This window comes from Erpetoichthys calabaricus, chromosome 15, assembly GCF_900747795.2.
Source record: "Erpetoichthys calabaricus chromosome 15, fErpCal1.3, whole genome shotgun sequence".
NCBI classification, from domain to species: Eukaryota; Metazoa; Chordata; class Cladistia; order Polypteriformes; family Polypteridae; genus Erpetoichthys; species Erpetoichthys calabaricus.
The window spans coordinates 90,275,077-90,299,953 of record NC_041408.2 but is presented as its reverse complement, the minus strand read 5'-3'; the positions used below and the strand labels follow the sequence as shown (position 1 = coordinate 90,299,953).

At 40.5% G+C, this 24,877-nt stretch overlaps 1 protein-coding gene across 1 annotated transcript in view; it reads right to left on the bottom strand.

Moving 5' to 3' along the window:
• The window catches only part of dst (dystonin), a 565,996-nt gene that overhangs the window by 227,367 nt on the left and 313,752 nt on the right, over positions 1-24,877 (bottom strand). Inside the window, exons 39-49 of the mRNA XM_051919257.1 lie at positions 19,457-24,181; positions 19,218-19,367; positions 18,752-18,967; positions 16,425-16,574; positions 13,905-14,002; positions 13,175-13,409; positions 12,228-12,380; positions 10,551-10,784; positions 8,038-8,322; positions 6,300-6,845; positions 2,064-2,240 (exon numbers count right to left, since the gene is read on the bottom strand). Of these exons, the coding sequence (XP_051775217.1) occupies positions 2,064-2,240; positions 6,300-6,845; positions 8,038-8,322; positions 10,551-10,784; positions 12,228-12,380; positions 13,175-13,409; positions 13,905-14,002; positions 16,425-16,574; positions 18,752-18,967; positions 19,218-19,367; positions 19,457-24,181 (6,969 nt within the window). The remainder of the gene's footprint in view (positions 1-2,063; positions 2,241-6,299; positions 6,846-8,037; positions 8,323-10,550; positions 10,785-12,227; positions 12,381-13,174; positions 13,410-13,904; positions 14,003-16,424; positions 16,575-18,751; positions 18,968-19,217; positions 19,368-19,456; positions 24,182-24,877) is intronic.

Here is a 24,877-nt window from a genome sequence, read left to right as displayed (position 1 = left end):
ACTAAACAAATTCTCCATATAATCTGATTTTGATGCTTATTGTGGGTATACGGCTGTCCTGCATTCAGAAAGAAAGAAATAAAATAAGCAAAGGAACACAGAATAAACCTGCTATAGATCTTCTCTGCTATGTATCTGTACATTTGAACCGGTGTAAGAACATGAGAACAATTTGGACAAGAACAGGCCATCCAGCCCAACTGAATTCGTCCAAGCTAACATCAAGTCACGTTCTGTAGGTCCCTAAAGTCCTACTGCCCACCACACTCCTTGCTCACTTATTCCATGTGTCTGTGGTTCTGTGTGAGAAAGAAACTTCCTAATATTTGAGCGAAATTTCCCCTTAACAAGTTACCAGCTGTGTCCCCGTGTTCTTGATGAACTCATTTTAAAGTCACCGTCTCGATCCACTGGACTAACTCCCTTCATCACTTTGCACACTTCAGTTAGGTCTTCTCTTAATCTCCATAAGACTCATCTCTTTTAATCTTTCTTTCATAACTCATCCCCTGTATCCCTGGAATCAGCCAAGTTATTCTTCTCTGGACCTTTTCTTGTGCTGCTATGTCCAATTTGTAGTCTGGAGACCAAAACTGCACACAGGACTCCACATGAGGCCTCACCAGTGTGTTATAAAGCTTCAGCATCACCTCCTTGGGCTTGTACTCTGCACATCAGTGTAAGAACTGCTTTTACGAACCCCATACCAAATGGCATATAACTGAGACATATGAACTGCATTTGTCATTCCAACAGATGGCACATCACAAACATTGACACCACTTTTAAGAACCCCATACCAAATGGCATATAACCGAGACATATGCATTGCATTTGTCATTTCAACGGATGGAATATCACAAATATTAACATTGCTATTACAAATCCCATACCAAATTGTTTTTAACAGACATATGCATTCTATTTGTCATTTCAAAAGATGATGCATCACATTTTAATTAATAAAGTGCATTGCATTTGTCATTCCAACAATTGGTGCATAATAAACATTAACACTGCTTTTACGAATCCCATACCAAATGGCATATAACTGAGACATATGAACTGCATTTGTCATTCCAACAGATTGCGCATCACAAACATTGACACCGCTTTTAAGAACCCCATACCAAATGGCATATAACTGAGACATATGCATTGCATTTGTCATTTCAACAGATGGTATATCACAAAAATTAGCATTGCAATTACAACTCCCATACCAAATGGTTTATAACAGACATTTGCATTCTATTTGTCATTTTAAAAATAAGATGATGCCTCACATTTTAATTAATAAAGTGCATTGCATTTGTCATTCCAACAGATGGTGCATAACAAACATTAGCACTGCTTTTACAAACTTCATACCAAATGGTATATAATTGAGACACATTCACTGCATTTGTCATTGTGACATAAGGTGCATCACAAACATTTTTAGTTATGTGTTTTATTACTACAAATGTTTGTGATACACCATATGTTGGAATGGCAAATGCAATGCATTATTTTTTTTTTACTACACACATTGCAAAATACATTCCAGTAGATGTTGCACTGCAAATGTTAATGCTGAGGTCAATGTTGATTACTTAGATTTGAACCCAACTTAGATGGGTAGCACAGCCAGTGATTTTGTAAATCAGTAAATCAGTACAGGGAGACTACTTAACAGACTGAAGGAGAAACAAGTAAAGCCAAACGTCCATTAAATTCCACTTTGGTTTATGCAATATCCCAAAGTCATCCTCACACTGAATTCTACATTAGGAATGCCATTAACAGATTGCTAAAATGAAGCGCAACATAAAATTCTTAAAAAAAACTACAGAGCAAACACATACACTAACTGGAAAAAGAAAATGAAATGAATTAATGCCCCCTACATAATGTAAAATCTTGACAATATCGATTAATGCACTTCAGACCACCTTTAGCCTATCGGTAGCAGGGCACATTAAATTGTTAATTTTCACAAACGCCACTGTCTGCCTGACAACTTGCACTCACTCCAGGATACGACAAACGTCGCTAGACGTCCGGCCTTAAGCTAAACTCACCTTGGTGTCTTCCAGCTGCTTTTGGAGATCCTGTGGATCCACGGCGATCACCTCGGCCAGCTGCTTCCTGGCAGTTTCTTCTGCGTCTTCCAACCAAGTCACGATCCCAGACGAGGCGTCTCCATAGTGCTTGTACTTCTCGACCACGTCTTTAAGGTTGTTGCCTAGCAGGTAGCACTGAAATGTGAAAGTTCAGAGAACAGTCCTGGTCAGAATGTACGTGAGCTGCAAAGCCTGGCAGGTCTGCAAGAATACAAAGGTAAGCATCTCAAGAGCTTTGTGGATCTGGTAAGTTACTGACATGTTGAAAGATGGTGGGCAAGAACAAGCCACCTGTGTGCCCAATGACATCAGTCAGCATGTTGTAATGTGCCGTGTTGCACAAGGTAAAGCTTGGATTTCAATTATGCAAGTGTACTCCACCTCACATTTTACGTCGCGTGTGCATAAAAAGACCTACCTGATCCAGCTGAATTTCTGTTTAAATAAACAAAAAACTTTTGGTATTTTAATTTCAGGATGAGAATACTAAGAGTACTGCCACCAAATACATGACACTGATCTCTGTGCGCTCGCTCACTCACTTGCCACCAAGGCTAATTTTGTATGCCAGCTGAATGCTTGCTTAAGTAGCCTCGCACCACAGCTATGGGTCAAAAATAAGCCATAGCCTCCTTAGTGTGATGTTAACCCCCCAGAAAAACGAGACGGAAACATGTTATGTTTGAGCCTTCAGTGACAGGAACACTCTGCCTTCTTGTACTACTGCACCCCCCTGTGGCAAGTTAGGAGTAGTGCACTGAAATGTGTCCACAGTAGTACTGATGCAGATTCAGGACTCGTCCTTCATGTGATACGTTTTGTGACAGTCACCAACGCACAGTTCAATGTCACAATTGGGACAGGAGCACTTAAATCCCACGCAAATTGTTTAATTTGTAATTTTAAACTGTGGAGAAGAGGGGGAAAATCAAGATAAAATGTGTCCTTGTCCCAAACATTATGGAGGGCAAGGCTAGACATTTTTATTCAACATTGTTTGACTTAATTGACAAATGTTGAGACCATCATGACAAGAGGCATTTGGAAATATGTAATGCAGTCACTTCAGGAAAAGTCCCATCCTCTTTAATAAAATCCCTGTGTGCGTCCAGGTGTCCGTGTGTGTGCGTCTTCTGGTGAAGTGCGCATGCGCGGGGCACGGTGCGATGCACGATATTACTGTCAGAGAAAGTTACAGGCGTTTTACGGAAATATAAACCAGTATTACTGTGAGAGGAAATTAAAGGTACACAATACAGTGACTCGTATTACAGCCACATACAAGCCAGTATTACTGTCAGAGAATAGTAAAGGCATATTACCGACGCGCACGCCTGTATTACCGACAGAGAAAATTAAAGGTATGTTACGGACGTACAAGACAGTATTACTGTCACAGAAAATTAAAGATACACAATACACGGCGGCAGCCCACAAAGAACGGTCAGCTCAGCAAGTAAACAACAAAAGAAAGGCTGAAAGACAAAGAAAAATACGACCAACAAACAGAATGAGGTCAAAGTCCCTTGCCATTTAATATAGACTGGTCCTACTGATGTTTATGCACTATTGTTCTAGCGCCCATTATTGTAACGGGCTTGAAATAAATAAAATAAAATTTAAATAAAACACATTCATTCTGAAATAACAACAGCAATCATTTTACACAAACTAACTACATTATTGAACCCAGATAAAATGAAGATACTGTATCTCATAATAATTATTTATCTAATTTTGTATTTTTTGTAATCTGTTTCCTCATTTATATAATTTGCTGTATTTTTACGTGCAATTACTTTTTTCACAATTGCCATTTTGCGTATTTAATTTTGCCTCACATGTGATTCCAAATTTACCAACTTCACAGGAAATACGTTAAAAAAAGGGAAAGAAGTACTCTGTCGCCACCTAGTGGTACACATTTCATAGCACTTAACAATTACAATTTTTACTTTTTAATCGACCGTCTCTTGAAACGCATATATATATATATACAATATTTATAATTTATATATATATATATATATATATATATATATATATATATATATATATATAATTTTTTTGTGAGCAAATATTTATTGGAGTTTTAGTAACATTAACAATTACAATTTTTATTATTTAATTAAATCGATTGTCTCTTGAGACTTAAATATATGTATAATATTTATAATTTATAATATATTTAATTTCTTTGAACAAATGTATTATTTTTTTAATTTTATTGATTTTATTGAAATCACACAACATTCCATACAAATAGATCAATTTTTACAAAAATAGGATTGAAAACAAATCAACAAAATAACTTAATTTATTTAAACTTCTTTGAAGTTTAATTAACATTAACAATTTTTTTTTATTTAATCTAATCAATTGTCTCTTGAGACTTATAATTTACTGCGGTGGGTTGGCGCCCTGCCTGGAGTTTGTTTCCTGCCTTGCGCCCTGTGTTGGCTGGGATTGGCTTCAGCAGACCCCCATGTCCCTGTAGTTAGGATATAGCGGGTTGGATAATGGATGGATGGATGGACTTATAATTTATAATTATACTATATATAAATTTTTTTGTGAGCAAATATTTATTGAAGTTTAAATAGCACTAAGAACTACAATTTTTATTATTTAATCAAATCGATTGTCTCTTGTGACTTAAATATATTTCAACCATTCTATGATCTGCTTCTCGCAACTGAAAGAGGGCACGTGGCGGATGTTAGCCGACTTGCTGACCAACCACAAGCGTTACCTGGTAGGTAACCACCCATACAATCAGATTGTGATTCAGACTACGAATGCCATGAATATATATATATATACATATATATATATATATATATATATATATATATATATTTATTATTTATCATTTATATTTATAATATACATAATATATTTTGTGAGTAAATATTTATTGAAGTTTAAAGAAAAGAAAAGAAAAACTTCCTAATGTTTGTGCGAAATTTACCCTTAACAAGTTTCCAACTCTGTCCCCGTGTTCTTGATGAACTCATTTTAAAATAACAGTCTCAATCCACTGCACTAATTCCCTTCATCATTTTAAACACTCCAGTCAGGTCACTTCTTCATCTTCTTTTGCTTAAACTGTAAAGGCTCAGCTCTTTTAATCTTTCCTCATAATTCAACCCCTGTAGCCCTGGAATCAGCCTAGTCGCTCTTCTCTGGACCTTTTCTAGCGCTGCTATGTCCTTTTTGTAGCCTGGAGACCAAAACTGCACACAGGACTCAAGATGAGGCCTCACCAGTGTGTTATAAAGGTTGAGCAGAACCTCCTTGGACTTGGACTTAAATAACACTAACAATTTTTATTATTTAATCAAATCGATTGTCTCTTGTGACTTACAATTTATATTTAGAATATATGTTTAATATTTAAGTTTAAATACCATAAAAAGTGTATAAATAGCAGGTTTCTAAAAAAAAAACAAACAGCCAAGAGAAAACAATTGTAAATGCAGCAATAACAGTAAAAATACAACCCCACCCCAGAAAATATGCCCTGTTAAAAAAGCTAAAAAAGAAAACAGCCTGAGGAAAACCAAGGAGGGAACTTGTTGCCTTGTTACAGAGGTATCGTATCTAATAAATGATGCATTTTGAACCCAGGACTTCTTGTGTCTTCTGGTTTGAGGATCTGTTACACCCCCTACAGGCTGCAATGTATTTAACCCTCATTGCAGATGAAAACAAATGTCAGATGTGGGATCTCTACTGTCAAAAACCACAAACAGAACCCAAACCCACCAGAAAAAGGTTAAGAAAAAGCCCAGAAACAAAAATATCACAGCAATGATGGTAACAAGAAAATAATCAGAATAAACTCAAATTGGTACAAAAATGAGAAAAAACCTTGGGGTACTTTGAATTCCCCTTACATTTTAACAAACCCATTTTGTGTCACCTTGATGTCACTCTTTGTTCAGAGACAGCTCAAGGGCACCCCCTTTAGTAACACCGACACGACTGGCTGCCTAACCAGTAGGTTCGTCTATGTTCTTAAATTTCCCTCAGGATCAATAAAGTATCTATCTATCTATCTATCTATCTATCTATCTATCTATCTATCTATCTATCTATCTATCTATCTATCTATCTATCTATCTATCTATCTATCTATCTTATAGTACCTTTCTATCTATCAATCAATCAATCAATCAATCAAAGACTTACTTGTGAATGAAGGGACTTGTACCGATTTGCAGCCAACTCCAGTTTGTCCTGCACCAGTGTGGAGACCCCCGAGGTGTCCACAGAGAGTTCAGAGTCCTTGCTGGTGTCAGATTTATTGCACATTTTAGCAGCGTCCAGCACCCTCTGGCCGGATATTGTAATGAAGCGCAGGTCCCCTTTGTGGGAGATGACATCATCAGAAAAACTTTTTTGCCGTTGCAGTTTGCTGTTAAGGTGGTCCTGGTCAGAGACTCCAGATTTCAGTTCGGTGATCTCAGTTTCCGATTGCTGTAACCAGTTTTCAAATTCACCGCAGTCGGTCCTAAACTTCTGCAGTTCGTCCTGGACGGTCTGAATCAGCTTCATTTTGAGTTCTGCCTCAGTCAGCGTCGTCTCGTAGCGGTCCCGTAGTTCCTGGATGTTACTCTGAAGTTTCTCCTTCTCCCCTGGGGAAAGCATGTGGCCCTGCTTCTCGAGGAGCGCCTGAGCCGACTGAGTGGCAATGATGAAGGCCTGCTGCTGCGATAAGATCTCACGATGATGAGCCTGCAGAAGAAGCACAGGATTGAATCCACCACCAGCTAAAAGCCATTCAGTTTTAGAAGAGATGTAAAAAAGTGTATTTGAAAACAGGAATCTGGAAAATGAAACGCCATTGAAGTGACAGTTTACTTAAGGCCACATCGATTTTCAGTCATATACACATTCATAGGTATTTCTGAAATGTCTGTTAAATTTGGGGTCTGGCTGATGGGGTGAGGCGGCATAGCTAGTGAGGTACTACTGTGGCATTTTTGTGTATTTTGTGGCCTGTTCCCTTTATCTGCCAATTTCTACTGCAGCTCCTCAACACCTGAGACTTTAGCTATGGAAACAATCTTTCTTCTTAAGCTATTACGACCCTGTTGCAGATTTGGAGTATTGTCCTGAAACAGTCAAATGGAAAAAAAAACAGAATAGAAAACCAGAATGAGGGCCAGTGGAGACAATAGACAGGAGTCTTATGTTTTAGTTGGGGTTCCTCCTCTGCTTAAATTTGAATTTCTTTTCTCTTGAATTTTTCGTTCAATTTTTAGTAATGTTCATTTGTTACAACAGTTTCTGTTGATATTGTTCTGTCCAGTTATTATGTAATAGTGTTTTTCAATCAGAAGTGGGATAAGGGCTTACGTCGGTGCATCACCAGTTGCTGTTGTTCAGAATGGTAGGGAGTCATTGTGGGTTGTGATTGGGCGGCACAGTGGATCACCACTCTTGTTAAATACGGAATACACAATGATGGGCGTCAATGACTTTTGTCAGTTTCAACTTAGTTCAGAGACCATTGTGGGGTCTTCTTTTATCATGGAGGGGAACTACGAGTATACAGTATTTCGAGATATTGAGTCTCTCTTGTGATTTTGTCCTCTGTTTTGAGGCCTAGACAGACCATAAGCCTCTCATTAAGTGCTTTTGAGTAGCTAGAAAAGAGCGATATAAATGTAACGGGACAGGCAGTCAGGCAGCCTGGGAGTGAGCCTCAGTTAAGCAAGCTAGAAAGAAGTCTGGCCTGCTCTTTGGAGGTCTCACACCTTTCGTGTGTGCTTGATTAGAACCCAACAGCAGCAATGACTTCTAAGCTAGTGTGCCACCAGCATACACGTTTACACACAACCAAACACGTGGATCCTAATTTCATTTATAAAACAACAGCATTGTAAATGTTCTTCATGCAGTGAGTAGACCAAAGAACCCTTACCTTTACTCGATCGTGCTGCTTGCTTAGGTCCAGGTCATCCTTGCCCGTCCTCTTTCCATCAGTAACTGTGCATGTCTGGCCATTGAGCTGAGGTAGGTTTCCATTTGCATCGTCTTCTTGTCCGTTCAACTTGCTTCTGTTTTCCAGAGGTAGATTCCCATTTTGTCTCACCATCTGATCCTGAAGGTTTTCATCCACCCCCTGATCTTTTCCAATATTTGACAGCCAGCCCAGGAGTCCTTTAATTTTATTCTTGCTGTCTTCCAGTTGCTCCTCTGCAGCCACCTATGGATCAAAGGGTAGAACTTAATGATATTGAAGAAATAAAAAAACATAACTGAGCACCTCACTTTCATCACTGAATCTTATTTTATTGCGGTAGGTCCATCTGACCAGATGGAAGACCACAGGAACCCCCTTCTTCAAAGGGAAATGGCGGCACTCCAATCCTAAAAGTGAGGAGGGATGGGTGACATGCACCTGATACTAGTTGTGTTTTAAGGACACTTCGAGGTCACTACATTCAGTGTGAAATTTAAAAGGAGATCCACTTAAACTACAAGTAGATGTATAACTTCACATGACCAAGTTCACTTTTGTTTTTAGGTAAAACCTTCTTGGACCATCTGTTGAACCCCAGGATAGCAATCTATGATGCCCCAGACCCACAGCCATGGTCACCTTCCTTAATCTGGGGCTTCGATAGTCATGAAGAGAAGACGAAACAGGACAAGTGAGCAGACAAGAGAAATGTGAAGGAGAAGTTTATCAGAATCACAGGGATTTGAAGGTGCCTCAAAACTTGTGCAAAGCAGTGGACAAATATCAATAAAAATCTCATAAATAAATACCATTAAATTCCTTGGTCCTGGGGTGCTTCAACCTAATTAAGATGTCACACACGTGAGAGTGGGATCTAACCTAAGGGCCCATTTGACTGTAATTCCACCCCTGACCATGGGTCAGCGCTGTCACCTAATGCCGCTCCTCTTTTTTCATCTGCAAGATCCGACAATTGACAGCGAGATGAGTCATGACATCAAGTCCGGTTTTCTGAACCCGCCTCTTCCTCTCCACTAACCTCTTAATCGGCTCCACCGCCATCTGTAGGCAGTCTATTGCTAGACTCGTGCCTGGAAAGATGTCATTGCTAAACAAATGTTAATCGATGTTATTTCGTTTTATTCCAAATATACTGGGTTTGCCTATGGGTGTCCTATTTCTTTATTCCCTCTCTTGTCTTTTTATTACAAAGAATAAACAAGTGAATACACTTAGAATTTCTGTTCTCCTGTTTGTCTATACTTCCACATTAGGGCATCCCACTATATCCACCAACACAGCCTGCTGCATCAGCCGTGTCACACATGTCTCTCTGGGGACCTCCATACGGGCTCTGAGAAGGTACACAATACCATCCAGGGATGAGAAGGTGTGCCAGCATTAACCATTTATTATCTCTACACCGCAGTTTCAAGGATGACATCTACAGTAGCCCCACTCACAGCACATAGAGAAAGCCCCACCTCTTCCACTTGTGATGCTGTAAAATGGGTGGGCCCCAGAACAAGGGATTCATTTTTGACCTGGACATCAACATCATCAGAGCTCCTGCTGAAGTGTTGGACCTTTGGCTACTGAAGGCCCTATAATTGGAGGTGCTTATTTTTTTATTTTCTGCAATTAAATGGGGCTGCCTAGTTGGCTCCCCAATTTTTCTTCTGGCATCCTTGGTCACCACAGACCTGAACTGCCACCCTTGCTGCTTACAGAGCTGCAACCTCTGATGGTCACCGCAGTTCCTCCAGGGAGCTTTGCCCTCTTGTTAGATGTGACCTCACTGCAGGTCCACATTCGTACCTGTGGCCTCTCTCCATTCGTGTCTGCTCCCCTGATCAGTGTTCAGCCTACAGGGACTTCATGACACACCAGAAACCTCTTCTATGCCATCGACCCTGGATTGAGCTTTTGAACTGTAGACAGACAGGACTCCTAACCAATGAATGAACGGAAGAGGTGGGTCTTCAATTCAAATATTTGACTTAGTGTGAACGCAACTTTAGCAAAGAACTGCATTTTACTTGGACTTATGGATCACACCGTAATCTTGCAGTCCCCAATAAACTAAATGGAAAAAATATTTATAGTGTGAATTCTTCAATTGCATATTAAATGTTTTTGCTGGTTTGGCGATTCTAAATTGGCCCTAGTGTGTGCTTGGTGTGTGGGTGTGTTTGTGTGTGTCCTGCGGTGGGTTGGCACCCTGCCCAGGATTGTTTCCTGCCTTGTGCCCTGTGTTGGTTGGGATTGGCTCCAGTGGACCCCCGTGACCCTGTGTTCGGATTCAGCGGGTTGGACAATGGATGGATTGATGGATGTTTTTGCTGGTGAAAATTAACAAACTGAAATATATGAGACCAAACATAACCTGATGCACCCGACACATGAAGCCAAATAGCCAAGAAAGACAAATTAACTGTCACCATTAAGGCCATTCTGAAAGATAACCAGACCTTAGCTGTTTCTTGTTTGATGGCTGTTGTCAAAGCCTTGTCCAGCTCTTTCCTCGATTCCTCAGCTCGTTGACTTAGCAGTTTGGATTTTCTCTTGGCTTCATCCACTCTGCTTTCAATGAGTGTGACTTGATCAGGGTGCAGTTTGCCTCGATTCTCTTCTAGGAACTTGTTTGAGCTCTTCACAATTTCCGCTAAGGCACTCTGGCCTGCCTGGACATCCCTCTGCAAAGCCTGAATGGAACAGTAAAACAGAAGAGTCCCGCTCAGAATTTGACATTTCAACCATTTCCTAAAGTGACTTCTTATACCACACCAAGTCTGACTTTCTGTGTGTGGAATTTCACAAACCATTTAAGAGAAATTGTGAATTTCCCCTTGGGATTAATAAAGTATCTATCTATCTATCTATCTATCTATCTATCTATCTATCTATCTATCTATCTATCTATCTATCTATCTATCTATCTATCTATCTATCTATCTATCTATCTATCTATCTATCTATCTATCTATCTATGAGAAAAGAAAATCAAAACAATGTTCCTTATCAGGATTTGTGACATCAACCGGATTCCAAAATGGTGTAATATGGTGAGTGCCATTTAAACTCACGACCTCGTTAAAGACCCTCAGTTACACAAACACTGTGTCCACCCCTTCATCCAACATTCAAATTTGTATTCATCAGTTCACTTTAATTTTGATTCCACTTCTTATAACACAAGTAAAAAGTAGATGGCTACCAAGTGATCTATTGGTGCCACCAAGGCGCGCTGTTAGGAGATGCGCTCCCCAATTTATGGGACTTCCCTGGCACCGGAAGTACTCCCGGGTCCTTAATAAAAGGGACTGCACTCCCTTATTCAGGCAAGTTTGAGCTGGGAGGATGTGGAGCAACACTCATTTGGAGGAGGGCAGTGCGGTGGTGAGAGGAATTGCAATTTGTAGAAGGTGAGAGAAAAAGATAAGAGATATTACTTGTTTTTTGCTTGTGCTTATAACTTAATGTGGAATAAACCATTCATTATTTGAACCTGGGACTGTGCTGGTGCATTTGTGTTGGGGTTTGGGCTCATTGACGCCCTGGTTTCTATCTATCTATTATATAGTGCCGGTGCATTTGTGTTGGGGTTTGGGCTCATTGACGCCCTGGTTTCTATCTATCTATTATATAGTTCCTTTCATATCTATCTATCTATCTATCTATCTATCTATCTATCTATCTATCTATCTATCTATCTATCTATCTATCTATCTATCTATCTATCTATCTTTTGCAAAGCATTTTATTACTACATGCATTACAAAATATTTTCCGAAAGTTGGTGCACTGCAGACGTTAACACTGAGGTCCACGTTAACTACTTTGATTTGAACCCGTCTTTCACTGGTATTACACCTAGCAGACTGATTAATGCATTTGGACTGTGAAATGAAGAGGGTTAATGAACTTTCACAATACAAATACTGTATGTGTTTATTTAGTGAGCAATATATGAAATTTAATTTGTTTTAAGACATCAGGCTGTGTTTCCTGGTTATTGCCTTGTTCGAAAAAGGCCACTTATGTGAGCAGTATGTATTTGGTACCCCAGAATGACGGTCGTGGGGCCGGATGGTGGTGCCTTCTGTGGCTCTGGCCGAGTTTGGTGGGCTTTATTACACAGTTCTCACCTGATGCTCTGTCTGGTACTGCTGCAGATCACCAAGGCTGTCTTTATTTAACGCGGTCTGCTGGTGCCCAATGATGCGGTTTTCTGTCTGTGTTAAGAGATGGCACATCTCCTCCAGTTTCTCGGTATATTCCTTCTGCTTTTCTGCAAGAGTCTAAAAAGACCAAAACAGTTTACAACCCCAGAACTGCAGAGGCTCCCTGATACAAGTAGAACATTTCCCTTCATCATCTCACAAGTGTGCTGTAAACATGATAGCAGTTGACCAGGACAGAACATGGAGCGCACTGTAAATAACACAATATCATTTCAAACACATTACAGGTTATTTGGATGGTAACAAAATGTGTTTCTGTTAGGCCCGTTGTGCCATGCAAACTGAAGCGGTGTTTTGCTTTGGTCCTCTTGAGTAACATTCACATCTACCATCTTGAAGCCTGAAAGGTAAGGTGGACCACAGAAATGGTTAATCTACAGGAATGTAATTGAACAGCACTATGCAGCAGGCATTATTAAGTCATGCAGACAAAAATGAGAGACACAACCAGTGCTTACCTCCCGCTTGGCCTAAATGAATATAATTTTCTCTACTCAGTATGGAATATGGTGATTAAACTTCTGCAAGCTTTGAGTTCTCCATCCTAACTAAATATAGCGCCCTCCAGCAATCCACACCAGTAAATGACTACTTGGAGAGCAGAATCTGATTTTCTGAAATTTGAAGCGCGTTTTCTTTCTACTACACATGCACTTGAAGATCTCGCAGAGGTGAGTTGTGCCGACTCGGTGGAGTCCATCAGACGGCATCTCCTTCTACGTGTTAGTGACAGCAAGTGGCATTGCCAGGTGTATAGACAAACAAACATTCCCTTCCCAGACATTGGCAACAGAGCTTCATGTCTCCTTACCACATACTCAAGCACGAAAAAAAAAAAAGAAACATCAAACCTTCTGGGTACTCAGATCTCGTCTTATTTCGAGATGAAGCATCAGTGTGTCGCGCTGTGTGGAGACCATTTCCATAACTTCCTTAAATGACCTCTGGGTGGTACTGAGAGTCCTCAGAAGATCCCTGCTATCGGAGGGCAGCAGATCCTGAGCGTACTCCGAGATGAAGTACTGAACATCAAATGCTGTCGTATCCAGCTCATGACCCTTGGCAGATAAAGCTTTTTTCCAGATCCTAAATTGAAAAAGAGACATGTGAGTGGGCAAGTGTCACCATGTACAGTCTTATCTAACATGGTGTACACTTCCTGTGATCTCTGCTTAATAGCCATGTGCTGCATTGAGTGAAGTTCCATGGTGGTGAGTGGTTTAGAATGAATCAATTAAGGAGCACTCAGGCTTTGATGGGCTGATGGGGTAATCGACCAATCGTACATTCATCTTGTCACGCATGCGCGTCAAAGGGTCACCCTCCCAGGTATGTAATCCCACCACTAGGCTGACAAGGGGGTGCAGTGGCTCACTATGTTGTCTTCCTTTTCCTTCACAGTGCAGAGAACTGCCCATGTAGTAAGGGCAACTGACTCCGCCCCTTCCAACTGCCTGGAAGGAGGTGTTTCTTCCCTCAACAAATCAAAACACAAAAAAACCCATAAGAGGCGGAGTTTTCCTTTTTTTTTGGTTCAAAGACAGAAGTAAACGTTTACCAGCATTTACCCCTTGTTTCGACCTGCCATTCTCTAGGATGTCACGTGCGGTTCTCATTAGCGCCCTGCCCTCTGTAATCAGTGCCAGCGCAATGTCATTTACTAATAGTATCAAAGAAGCCTGAGCAGGAAACAGGAAAGAAAAACAAAAAAGAGAAAGGAAAAGAAAATGGGAGGAGTAAAGGAAGAAAAGGAAAGCAGAATCCTAATGTAGCCGGTGCTGATGTAGAGTGGAAGCAGGCAAGGAGGTCAGGAACGTGAGACCTGAGAAAACATGTGAGGGGATAGGGGACACTCCTGCTGAGCATTCCAAGGAGCAGGACCCACCATTGGTTTAGAGTCGGGCTCACGCAAAAGTCTGAGGGACTTATGGGAACGAGGAGTAAGGCTCGGTGTGGCACCTCACAGACGCTGAAGGATCCGAGGCTCACTTGAAGGTCAGTTGACGTCTCTGGTGAGCTTTGGAGACCCTCAGTTTCAGAGTGAAAGCACCGTGGCTCATCGTTGTTTTAACAAAAGGGTTCTGCCTGTAGGATCTGAACCTCATTTTACTGGATTATTTATTATTATTGATTTATAGTTGGGTGGCACGGTAGCGCAGTGGTAGCACTGCTGCCACCCAGTTAGGAGACCCAGGTTTGCTTACCGAGTCATCCCTGCGTAGAGTCTGCATGTTCTCCCCGTGTCTGCGTGGGTTTCCTCCCACAGTCCAAAGACATGCAGGTTAGGTGCATTGGCAGTCCTAAATTGTGCTTCGTGTGTGGGTGTGTGCCCTGCGGTGGGCTGGGGATTTGTTCCTGCCTTGACCCTGTGTTAGGATATAGCAAGTTGGGAAGTGACTGACTGATTTATAGATTTTAACCTTCACGTGATCGCCTGTTTAAATGGGTTATTTCTTTATTTCTAACTAGCTGTCCCTTGCGGCTCTGCCTAAGTAGACGTGAAACAGGACAAACTTTAAAAATCAATCTCTCTATTATAATAGAAAAATCCTGGGAGGAGATGAGACTTTTTCAGAGAGATACCATCACGTCCCGCAAGACTTTGTGCCAAGAGATTTAACCATGCCCGGGGCTGGAAATAAAAGACAAAGAGTACAGTTGCTGGTCATAAAATTATCATGACAAAGTTGATTTATTTCAGTAATTTCATTCAAAAAGTGAAACTTGTATATTAGATTCATTCATTACACACAGACTGATGTATTTCAAATGTTTATTTCTTTTAATGTTGATGATTATAACTGACAACTAATGAAAGTCCCAAATTCAGTATCTCGGAAAATTAGAATATTGTGAAAAGGTTCAATATTGAAGACACCTGGTGCCACACTCTAATCAGCTAATTAACTCAAAAGCCTTTAAATAGTCTCTCAGTCGAGTTCTGTAGGCTACACAATCATGGGGAAGACTGCTGACTTGACAGTTGTCCAAAAGACGACCATTGACACCTTGCACAAGGAGGGCAAGACACAAAAGGTCATTGCTAAAGAGGCTGGCTGTTCACAGAGCTTTGTGTCCAAGCACATTAATAGAGAGGCGAAGGGAAGGACAAGATGTGGTAGAAAAAAGTGTACAAGCAATAGGGATAACCGCACCCTGGAGAGGATTCCAGACTTCAACATAACAAAATGGGTGGAAGTGAAAGGGTCTGAATAGTTTCTGAACCGACAGTAGAGAATGTTAATAGATTATACTTTACAATATTTGTTCTAAGGGAGAAATTTAGCTACAAAAGTTCAAGAAATACTGTAGCAAACAGCAACAACTACTCTCCTCAGATACACACAAGAATTACAAAAATGAAGAAAACTTCTTAAAGAGGGCAGTCCCAGTGAGGGTCTATAAAGGAGTATTAATATGAAGTCACATCTCTTCGCAAACATCCACCGAATGAGATGTTGGCTGAAAATCGTCAGTGTTGGTGTGTCACAGAGAGGATGTGCAGCTTTGTTCATAATTGCACTCAGTTGTGTCTTCCTTCTCTCATCATCTTCAACCTCCAGGGGGTCCAGAGTATGTACCATAACTAAGTCTGCTCTTTTAATCAGCCTGTTGATTTGGTGGTCCTTACTTCAAGTGATGCTACCATCACACACACTGGCCATCCCAGACTTGTAGAACATGTAGGAAGATATCACTACCTACATTGAGGGAATGCAGTCTCCTAAGAAAAAACAGCCTGCTCTGCCCTTTCTTAAAAATCTCCACTGTGTTACAAGACTAGTCCAGTCATTGATGTGGACCCCCCAACTACTTGTAACAGTTACATGTCACATTGGCAGTCACATTACCTTAAGCAATTTTTGATTGTCAAACTCTGACAAAAATGTCATCCTTCTGAAGTTGACAACGTACACTACTGTAAGAACTGGTATCACAGTGGCACTGATTCTCTTTTGTGGTCAATTTTGAGGCTGGACATTAGTGGATTGTTTTTTTTTTTTATCCATTTTGGTTAGGAATATGAACATTTCACCAATACAGTGTGTTCAAATCAAATCTTAATCACTAAAAAATGACTGATTGGTTTACAGTGACTACCTTGTTATGCTGAATTCTGTACTTCACTGTTTCCAGATCATCTGTATTCATGATATCCAGGCTTGTGATCGTCTTTGTGTTATCCTGAATGAAGTCTGCCAGTCTCTGAAGTCGGTCAAGGAGGTCCTGCTTCAAAGCCTTTATTTTGGACTGCGAGGGGATTAAACAGAAATTCATTTAATTTCTAATTGATAGATATGAAAGGCACTATATTATAGATAGATAGATAGATAATTTTAATATAGTCGACAGGTCAGACAGACAGACAGACAGACAGACAGACAGACAGACAGACAGACAGACAGACAGACAGACAGATAGATAGATAGATAGATAGATAGATAGATAGATAGATAGATAGATAGATAGATAGATCGATCTAGGGACCATTTGTAACCAAAATAGGGACCATTTGTAACTCATAGGGATCATTTGTAACTCATAGGGATCATTTGTAACTTATAGGAAGAATAACTTCCTATAAGAGTAACTTCAGTGGGGTAATTTTGTAACTTTTAGGGAACTTTTGTAACTTGAGGCAGGCATTTAGTCAGACAGATATAAACACTTCATTACATAAATATAAACAATGGTGGAAGGATAGGAATGGCATTACATGTGATTAATTGGAAAGGTTTGAAATAAATCATATACTGTGTGTTACAGATTTAGGGAAGGTGCCATTTATGGATATAAAAGGCACTATATAGTGCCTATAAAAAGTATTCACCTCCATGGAAGTATTCACATATTTTTCTCTCATGTCACTCAATTTATGATAGATAGATAGATAGATAGATAGATAGATAGATAGATAGATAGATAGATAGATAGATAGATAGATAGATAATTTTAATATAGTCGACCAGATAGATAGATAGATAGATAGATAGATAGATAGATAGATAGATAGATAGATAGATAGATAGATAGATAGATAGATAGATAGATAGATCGATCGATCGATCGATCGATCGATCTAGGGATCATTTGTAACCAAAATAGGGACCATTTGTAACTCATAGGGATCGTTTGTAACCTGATAGGGATCATTTGTAACTTATAGGAAGAATAACTTCCTATAAGAGTAACCTCAGTAGGGTAATTTTGTAACTTTTAGAGAACTTTTGTAACTTGAGGCAGGCATTTGGACAGACAGATATAAACACTTCATTACATAAATATAAACAATGGTGGAAGGATAGGAATGGCATTACATTTGATTAAATGGAAAGGTTTGAAATAAATCATACACTGTATGTTACAGATTTAGGGAAGGTGCCATTTATGGATATAAAAGGCACTATATAGTGCCTATAAAAAGTATTCACCTCCATGAAAGTATTCACATATTTTTCTCTCATGTCACTCAATTTATGATAGATAGATAGATAGATAGATAGATAGATAGATAGATAGATAGATAGATAGATAGATAGATAGATAGATAGATAGATAGATAGATAGATAGATAGATAGATAGATAGATAGATAATGAAAGGCACTATATAACAGATTCTTGTCGAAAGATGTCCAGGGATATTTTGTGACCACAGAGAGTCAGGGCCTTGGTTTTATGTTTCATCTGAAGGACTGTGACATTTTTACAGCACAGTTTCTCTGGGGCATTGGGATCCACCTTCAGAAAACAGGTTAAGCGCCCCCTGCTGGCCTTACTAACACCTCTTCCAGCGCCAACCCAAGCGTTTCCTGATTGGTCTCCCATCCAAGTACTGGCTGGGTCTGAACATGTTTAGCTGCAGGTGGATGACCTCATTTGAAATGCATGTCTTTGGTACAGATACTCTGGTGATTTGTTTTATTCTACTAGAAATATATTACTTAATAACTAGAAAAAAGGGAGAAACATGCGGAATTAATTCATGAAAACCCTTCCAGGAAGGTATTATAACGCATTTCTCCTTGTGCAAATGGCACGCATTTCTCTAGAAGAGAAACACCATTTAGTTTGCAAAATTTTTTTGCAAAGTTGAAAATTCTTTCACGTGAACCACTTTGCTCATCACCACCCGCCAGCCATTAAACAAGACATTCCCTCAATAGACGCCAACTTTTTCCAGTTCTCGTTCGTGTTTTCCGTTGACAACTGATGGCCAGTTTCTGAGATTGTTTGCCATGCTTTCCTGGACCATAAAGTGGAACAGATTGTTTCTGTAACTCCAGTGACATTCACTTTTTAGTAGACGCATGCATGCAAGGACAAATTAGTACAGCAGAAGAGATAAATGACAACCCAACACATTACTTTAGCCTAATCACGAGTACCTAGACCCGCAGGTTTTTGTTTCCCCAGACAAAATACTGACCTTTTCCAAGGCAGTGGCCTCTTTAATACAAGTTCTCCTTTCTGTAGCCATTTTGCAAATATCAGCAAAAGCAAGCTGCAAATCTTTGGAGACTGTTTCCAGATCTCTGCGAATTTGTGTGGGCACGTGCTCCCCGGCGGACTCTAACAAGCATTCAGCTGTCTTCAGATCTGCAGCTAGCGTGCCGGACAGAGCAGAAAGCTGTGACTCTAGAGACTGAAAAAAGGAAAAGGGTCCATGCTTTACCGAAAAGCTGGCTCCCAGCAAGAGAAGTGCTTCTGGTCTAAAAGAGATTGCAACTCGTATCTATCTAAGGGTGCATTCATGCAAACTGAGCAATGAACCGCAGCAGCACTATAAAGATGGCAATCTGAAAAGATAGGATGCTTAAGCTTTTCCGTCTTGTTGTCTACTGCGAAAATAACTAATACAAGCAATTATCATAACTAATTAAGAATTACCATACCTCTGATCTGTCGAGTTGTTCTGTCAGAATTTCCAAAGTGTGACCTACGAGTTCTTGGCTATTGAGATCCTCTCTTAAATCTTCTAACACATCCGAATGATCCTGAAGTCTCCCAATACACTCCAGATAATGCTGTGTACAACTTAATGGCTGAAATATATTGAAGCACTCACAGTAAGCACATTAATATCAAGTAGACACCGCACTGCTCATCAAACAAACCTGGAAAAGATCCTTACTTTGCCATTCTCATTCTTCTTCCCTTTCAAAATTTCTTCTGAATTTTCAGACCCTTCTTCATGTTTTTCCCGCTCCTTCAGTTCTGAATCGGCCTTACTCAAAGTGCAGAGCCGTGTGCCATAATCAGTAGCTTCAGCCATTTGCCCGCTCTTAACACCTTCAGCAGCAGGAGGTCCTTCCCTCTCCATGAAACCTACTAAGATCTCACTAAGCTGAGCATTCAGATCCGGATCTGTGCCACGAGGTGAAATGTGGAAAAGACGCTGTAACTGCGCCTGAAGGAGTTCTGCTGGAGTCATGGATTTTGAGACACGTTGTGGGCTTTCCTTGAACAATTCGCCTTTCTTCGTTTCGGGTATTGTGTCAGCTATTGTACTGGCGCCGCTTTGTTTTAGCAAGTCGATTAGGATATCTGGACTTCTGCTATCAATGCACGTGAGAGCATCATCCCTGTCCTCATCGTCACTCGAATCGCTTGCGTTGTCCAAACCGCCGCTCGACTGTATTGCATTATTTATAATTTTGATCATGCCTTCGATGACCTTTGACTCGGCTTTTTGCAAAACTTCCACTGTAGTGTCCGTAACTTTCACTTTCATCAGGTCCTGCCAATTGGATCTCAGGGTGTGGTAGAGGTCACACATTTCCGGAGGTTCTTCCCGAGGTTTATTAACTTGGAAGAGCTCATTGGTTTCCATGTCTGCACCACCACTTAGTAGTACATCTTGTGGGGATGCACTTTGTCTCTCCTCAATGATATCATCTAATGTACCACTTTCTTGATCGTCACTTGTCTCCTCAGGTTCAAAGTTTGGGACATATGGGTAGCTGCCACTACTTTCACCAATCCCACTTATCTGTTCCATACCACTTTCTTGCTCGTCACTTGTCTCCTCAGGTTCAAAGTTTGGGACATATGGGTAGCTGCCACTACTTTCACCAATCCCACTTATCTGCTCCAAATTCTCATATTCGGTTTCAATTGCAATTTCTGAATTATTGAAGGCTTTGGGATGTTCCGACTTTCCATTTTCGGAAAGCTCTAGATTGTTGTGATTGTTCCTAGCATTTATCTTCATTCCCGTTAAAGGATGGAGCACACCAGGAATGGTATCATGACACTCCACAGCCTTGGAGTCTTTATCTTCCAGGCCAAACTGGTGTACTTCACTAGATTTGAGAAACAAAGTGTCTGCTGGATCAGTAGTGGGCTCCTCTTCATCACTGTTGACAAATGATGAAAAAACATCGGTGGAGCTGTCCTCTTCCAAATAATGATCATCTCCATTTTTGCTTGGGTCACCAGGAAGATTCTGTATACCCATTTTCTTTCTTTTAGTCAATAAAGATAGCTGTCCTTCATTACTAACTGCATCTGTAGATTCTGAATTAAAAGACCTGGTCATTTCAGACAACAACCCGACCAATGACTCTGAGTCTTGGTCAAATTTGTGGCTCTCCCTGATTGCTTGTGAAATTTTTGGGTCACAGTTTTCCTCAGTCTGTGCCCGCTTGCATGTCTGTCTGGTTTTATTAACAGAGTCAGTTATATCAAAATTCGGAAAGATTTGTTTATCGGCGATAGTCGATTTACATGGCTGATCATTGGTTGTTACCGTAGTCCATGGAAGACCACAGTCCTGGGAAAGTGTCTTGTCTGAAGCCGACGTGCCCTTAATGAATTGTTCTTCTATAGACAATTCACAATTACCCCAATGTTGCTCTCTGGTACCATCAAACATCTCTCCACCATCGGCCCACTCATGTGGAATGGCTCTGTCTGTGTTTCTTAACACACCTACACTACTTTCTATTGAAGCTGAGATGGGCTGGTGTTGGAAGTCATGGGAAGCCCTGAACTGTACCAATGTAGGCTTCTCTACTCTATGACCTGCTTCCAGGTCACAGGGTAACTTTTCAGGTTCTAAACACAATTCATCCTTTTCTTCTTCCTTAAGCCAAGATTTGGCCTGCACATCCCCTAACATTTCTTCTTCATTTTCCAGGAGAGCATACTTCATAGTAGAGACATCCTCCAGCTGTAACTTCACCGTTGCCTTCTCTGGTGCAGCATGAACCTCAATGGCATCGGAACACCTTTTGCTTTCTGAAACACTGATCTTCTCCACCATGCCATCATCATCTGAACTAAGCAACTTAACATTACTTTTCACGTTGCCTGTTGTGGATAAATCTTGAAGGTCATTCAGTCCATCTAAAATATCCACAACTAGATGTTTGTGTTGTGCACGGTTCCCAAGTGTTAACATTTCTCTACTTCTGTCTTTAATGATTTCTCCTCCCCTAATCTCAGCAGATGACTCTTCAATCATCAACTGCTCACCAAAAGAACTCTTTTTGACATAAGGTTCAAGCTTGAGTTCTTCATCAGTGCATTCATCTAAAGGACTAGGTTGATTTTCCATGGATTGTACAGAGTTCTTATCAAATTCTAAACATTTTATGATCATTGCTTCTGTGTGAAGAGATTGCTCTTTCAAGAAATGTCCCTGTTTCTCAGTATGTCTACCAGGTGACGGTTCTGATGTCAATTTGTCCACTTCCCCATTATGGCTTCTTGACATATCTGGTGCATTTGGGCTAAATGAAGGACTCTCACTTATATCATGTGGAGAGTTCATGTTTCTAAGAGAAGCCCAATCTAATTCACAACTGCCACGGATTTTATTAGGCTCACTTGTAAATAAAGCTTCTTCTTTTGTCACCAGGGCCATCTGTGGAACTGTAGAACCTCCACTGAGTATTTGGGCAATTTTGTTTTGATGCATTCTATAATCAGTTTTACTGTCACTTAGGTTGATTTCAAAAATGTGGTTATGATCCAGGACAGGTTCAGTGACAAGATCATGATGAGGTTCTTCTTGAATATTAAGGTTTTGGTGATGGTTTGTAGGTGTTGTGTCCATCGGTTCATTTAATAAGAGGAAATCGTTTTGTACGTTCATATGGGATCCAACCGTGCTACTGCTCAAATGCATAAAATCTCGAGAATCAACATTTGCAACAACTTCACTATCTGGAGAAGTTTCAGATGTTACTTTGTCATGCTGCTCTTGAACCTGGCCCAGAAACCCCTGAGTATCAACTGATTCCACAACTTCCTTCCCATCAAATGTATTTGCATCCATAGACTGTCTACTGCCAATATTGTTGTTAAATGCTGTTTCTAATCTTTGCCTAACTGAAATGTTTTCCATTTCTGTGTTGAAGCACTGATGAAGAAGTGTGGATATTTCTTTTCCAGGTTCTTGCGGGACAGCTGACAAAATAATTTGAAAATTATCATGATTAGGTAACAAAATTTTCTCTGCATAAAAAGAAGTAATTTTATCCAACTCTCGTTCGTATATTAAAACTCTTTGCCCAGATTTGGGATCTACGTAACTGTTAATCATCAGATAGGATATGAACCACCGTTTTGCTTCTGAAGCTGACACTGGAGCCAAATGAGGCTGCTGAGATTCCGATAAATCATGCCCATCTACACAAGAATTACAAAACAATGTCCATTTTGCAGCATTTTCATTCATCTCTTCTGGGTTAGGCATAGAGTCCGGAAGTGCTGTTGATCTTAGGAGCAACGTGGAGGTACGTTGCAGCATTCCTTGTGCTTCTGCATTTTCAAAGTTGAGCACTTTGGATGTCTCGGGAATGTAAAGAGCTGTAATTTGGTGACGGTTTTCAGGCAACTTGCAGTCGAGCTCGGTGGTAGCTTCTTTATACTCGAAATAGGAAGAAACTGTAAAGGTTTCTCCTGAATGTGGACATATTAGACCTTTAAGACTCCCTTGTCTTTCCAGGACTAAGAGAGCACTTCTTGATGACATCAAATTGCACTGCACTGCTTCATCCAAAGTAAGTCTCTTACCACTGTGAGGGTTGACGATCCCACCGTTTTGTACTTGATAGCTCAATATTGCGCAAGACATGTCTTCATCGATCAAGCCCTTGTGGATGGCCTCTTCCACATTCAGTTTGTGGCCGCTTTCAGGGTCAATAATACCCCCGGCAAACAGCTGAGCTCCTAATAATCTGACTGCTGTTTCCCGATCAATACGTCCTTCAAGTGTTGCCTGAAAAATGCTGAGGTCACCACGAGACTGCAAAGCTATCCTGCCATCCTTTCGTTTCCTCACATCCAACACTCTTAATCCCAATTTTCCATGTAATCTGCTTCTTTGTACCGTCTGAGCTAGACTGAGCTTTTCCGCTGTATTCGGATCAACAAGATGTTTGCCACTACCTTCGGTTTCTAGAATCCGGACAAACAGAAACTCGGGAATGAGATCATTTTGGAATGCAGTCTGTAAACTCAACAGCTCCCCGGTACGACTGACCCTTAATCCGCCACTTGCCAAATGTATATTTATTATTCTGAAAGCTAGAGCCTCAGAGATCGCTCCTTCTGTCACTGCTCTGATGACTGGAAGAGCATCTGATGAATACTGTTGGAGATTTTTGTTAGCGCAATCGATATCCTGCAGTTGAGTATATGTGCTTTGGTCAATCAGACCATTCTGAAACGCCTCCTCCAGATCTAAACCCTTCATGGATTCAGGGGAGACAAGCCCAGTGGTCACCAGCTGAGCTTCAAGTAACAGAATTCCAGTTGTACAGTCAATGAGACCCTTCTGCATTGCAAGGGGCACTGAAAAGACAGCTCCTGTTTCAAGATCAAGGATGCCTTGGATGACCTGGTGTTCCTAGAGAGGAAGGAAAAAAAAAATAATGTAATTACGTGCAAGGAAACACTCGGGAATATTTATGGACGGCTCTTAAAAAAAAAAAAAAAGTTAAGATCGTGTACTTACCAAATACAGCAAAGCATGTGAATGTTAGCAGGTCATACGCACAAGTGAAAAAATCTGTGTCAGTGTTTCAGCAGCAAGAAGAGACGACACAACGCAAGCAGGCATGCATCGGTGAACGGAAACCCCTACTCCTTGCAGTTGACAAAATAGAGTTAGTCAGAGAACACAACAGAATCAACAAGGGTGCTGGCCTGTTTTAGTTCAGTGGAAACCTGTGAAAACGGCGTCGCCATGCGCTCCTCTGACGTGACACGTTAGAACGTGGGCAAACCATTAGATGGTCATGCTAAGCATGTTTACAGCACACTTGGTCCTTTATTACATAAATGCAGTCCCTTAAATTGAAACCAAACAAGGTTAATAAAGTGGTGCTTAAAAACAGACACATTCAAATTACGCACATATTAACTCTCTCGACTGGAAATACTCTATAGACCGATTCCTAGGCAAGTACCACAGCGGTGTGAAAAAGTAAAGACACCCCATACGATGAACATATCAAGATTTAAACCGCATCTTAGGTGATGGGACTGTAAGAAAAAAACATTGAAAATTTGAATTTGCAATGATTTTCTTCAACAAAAAATG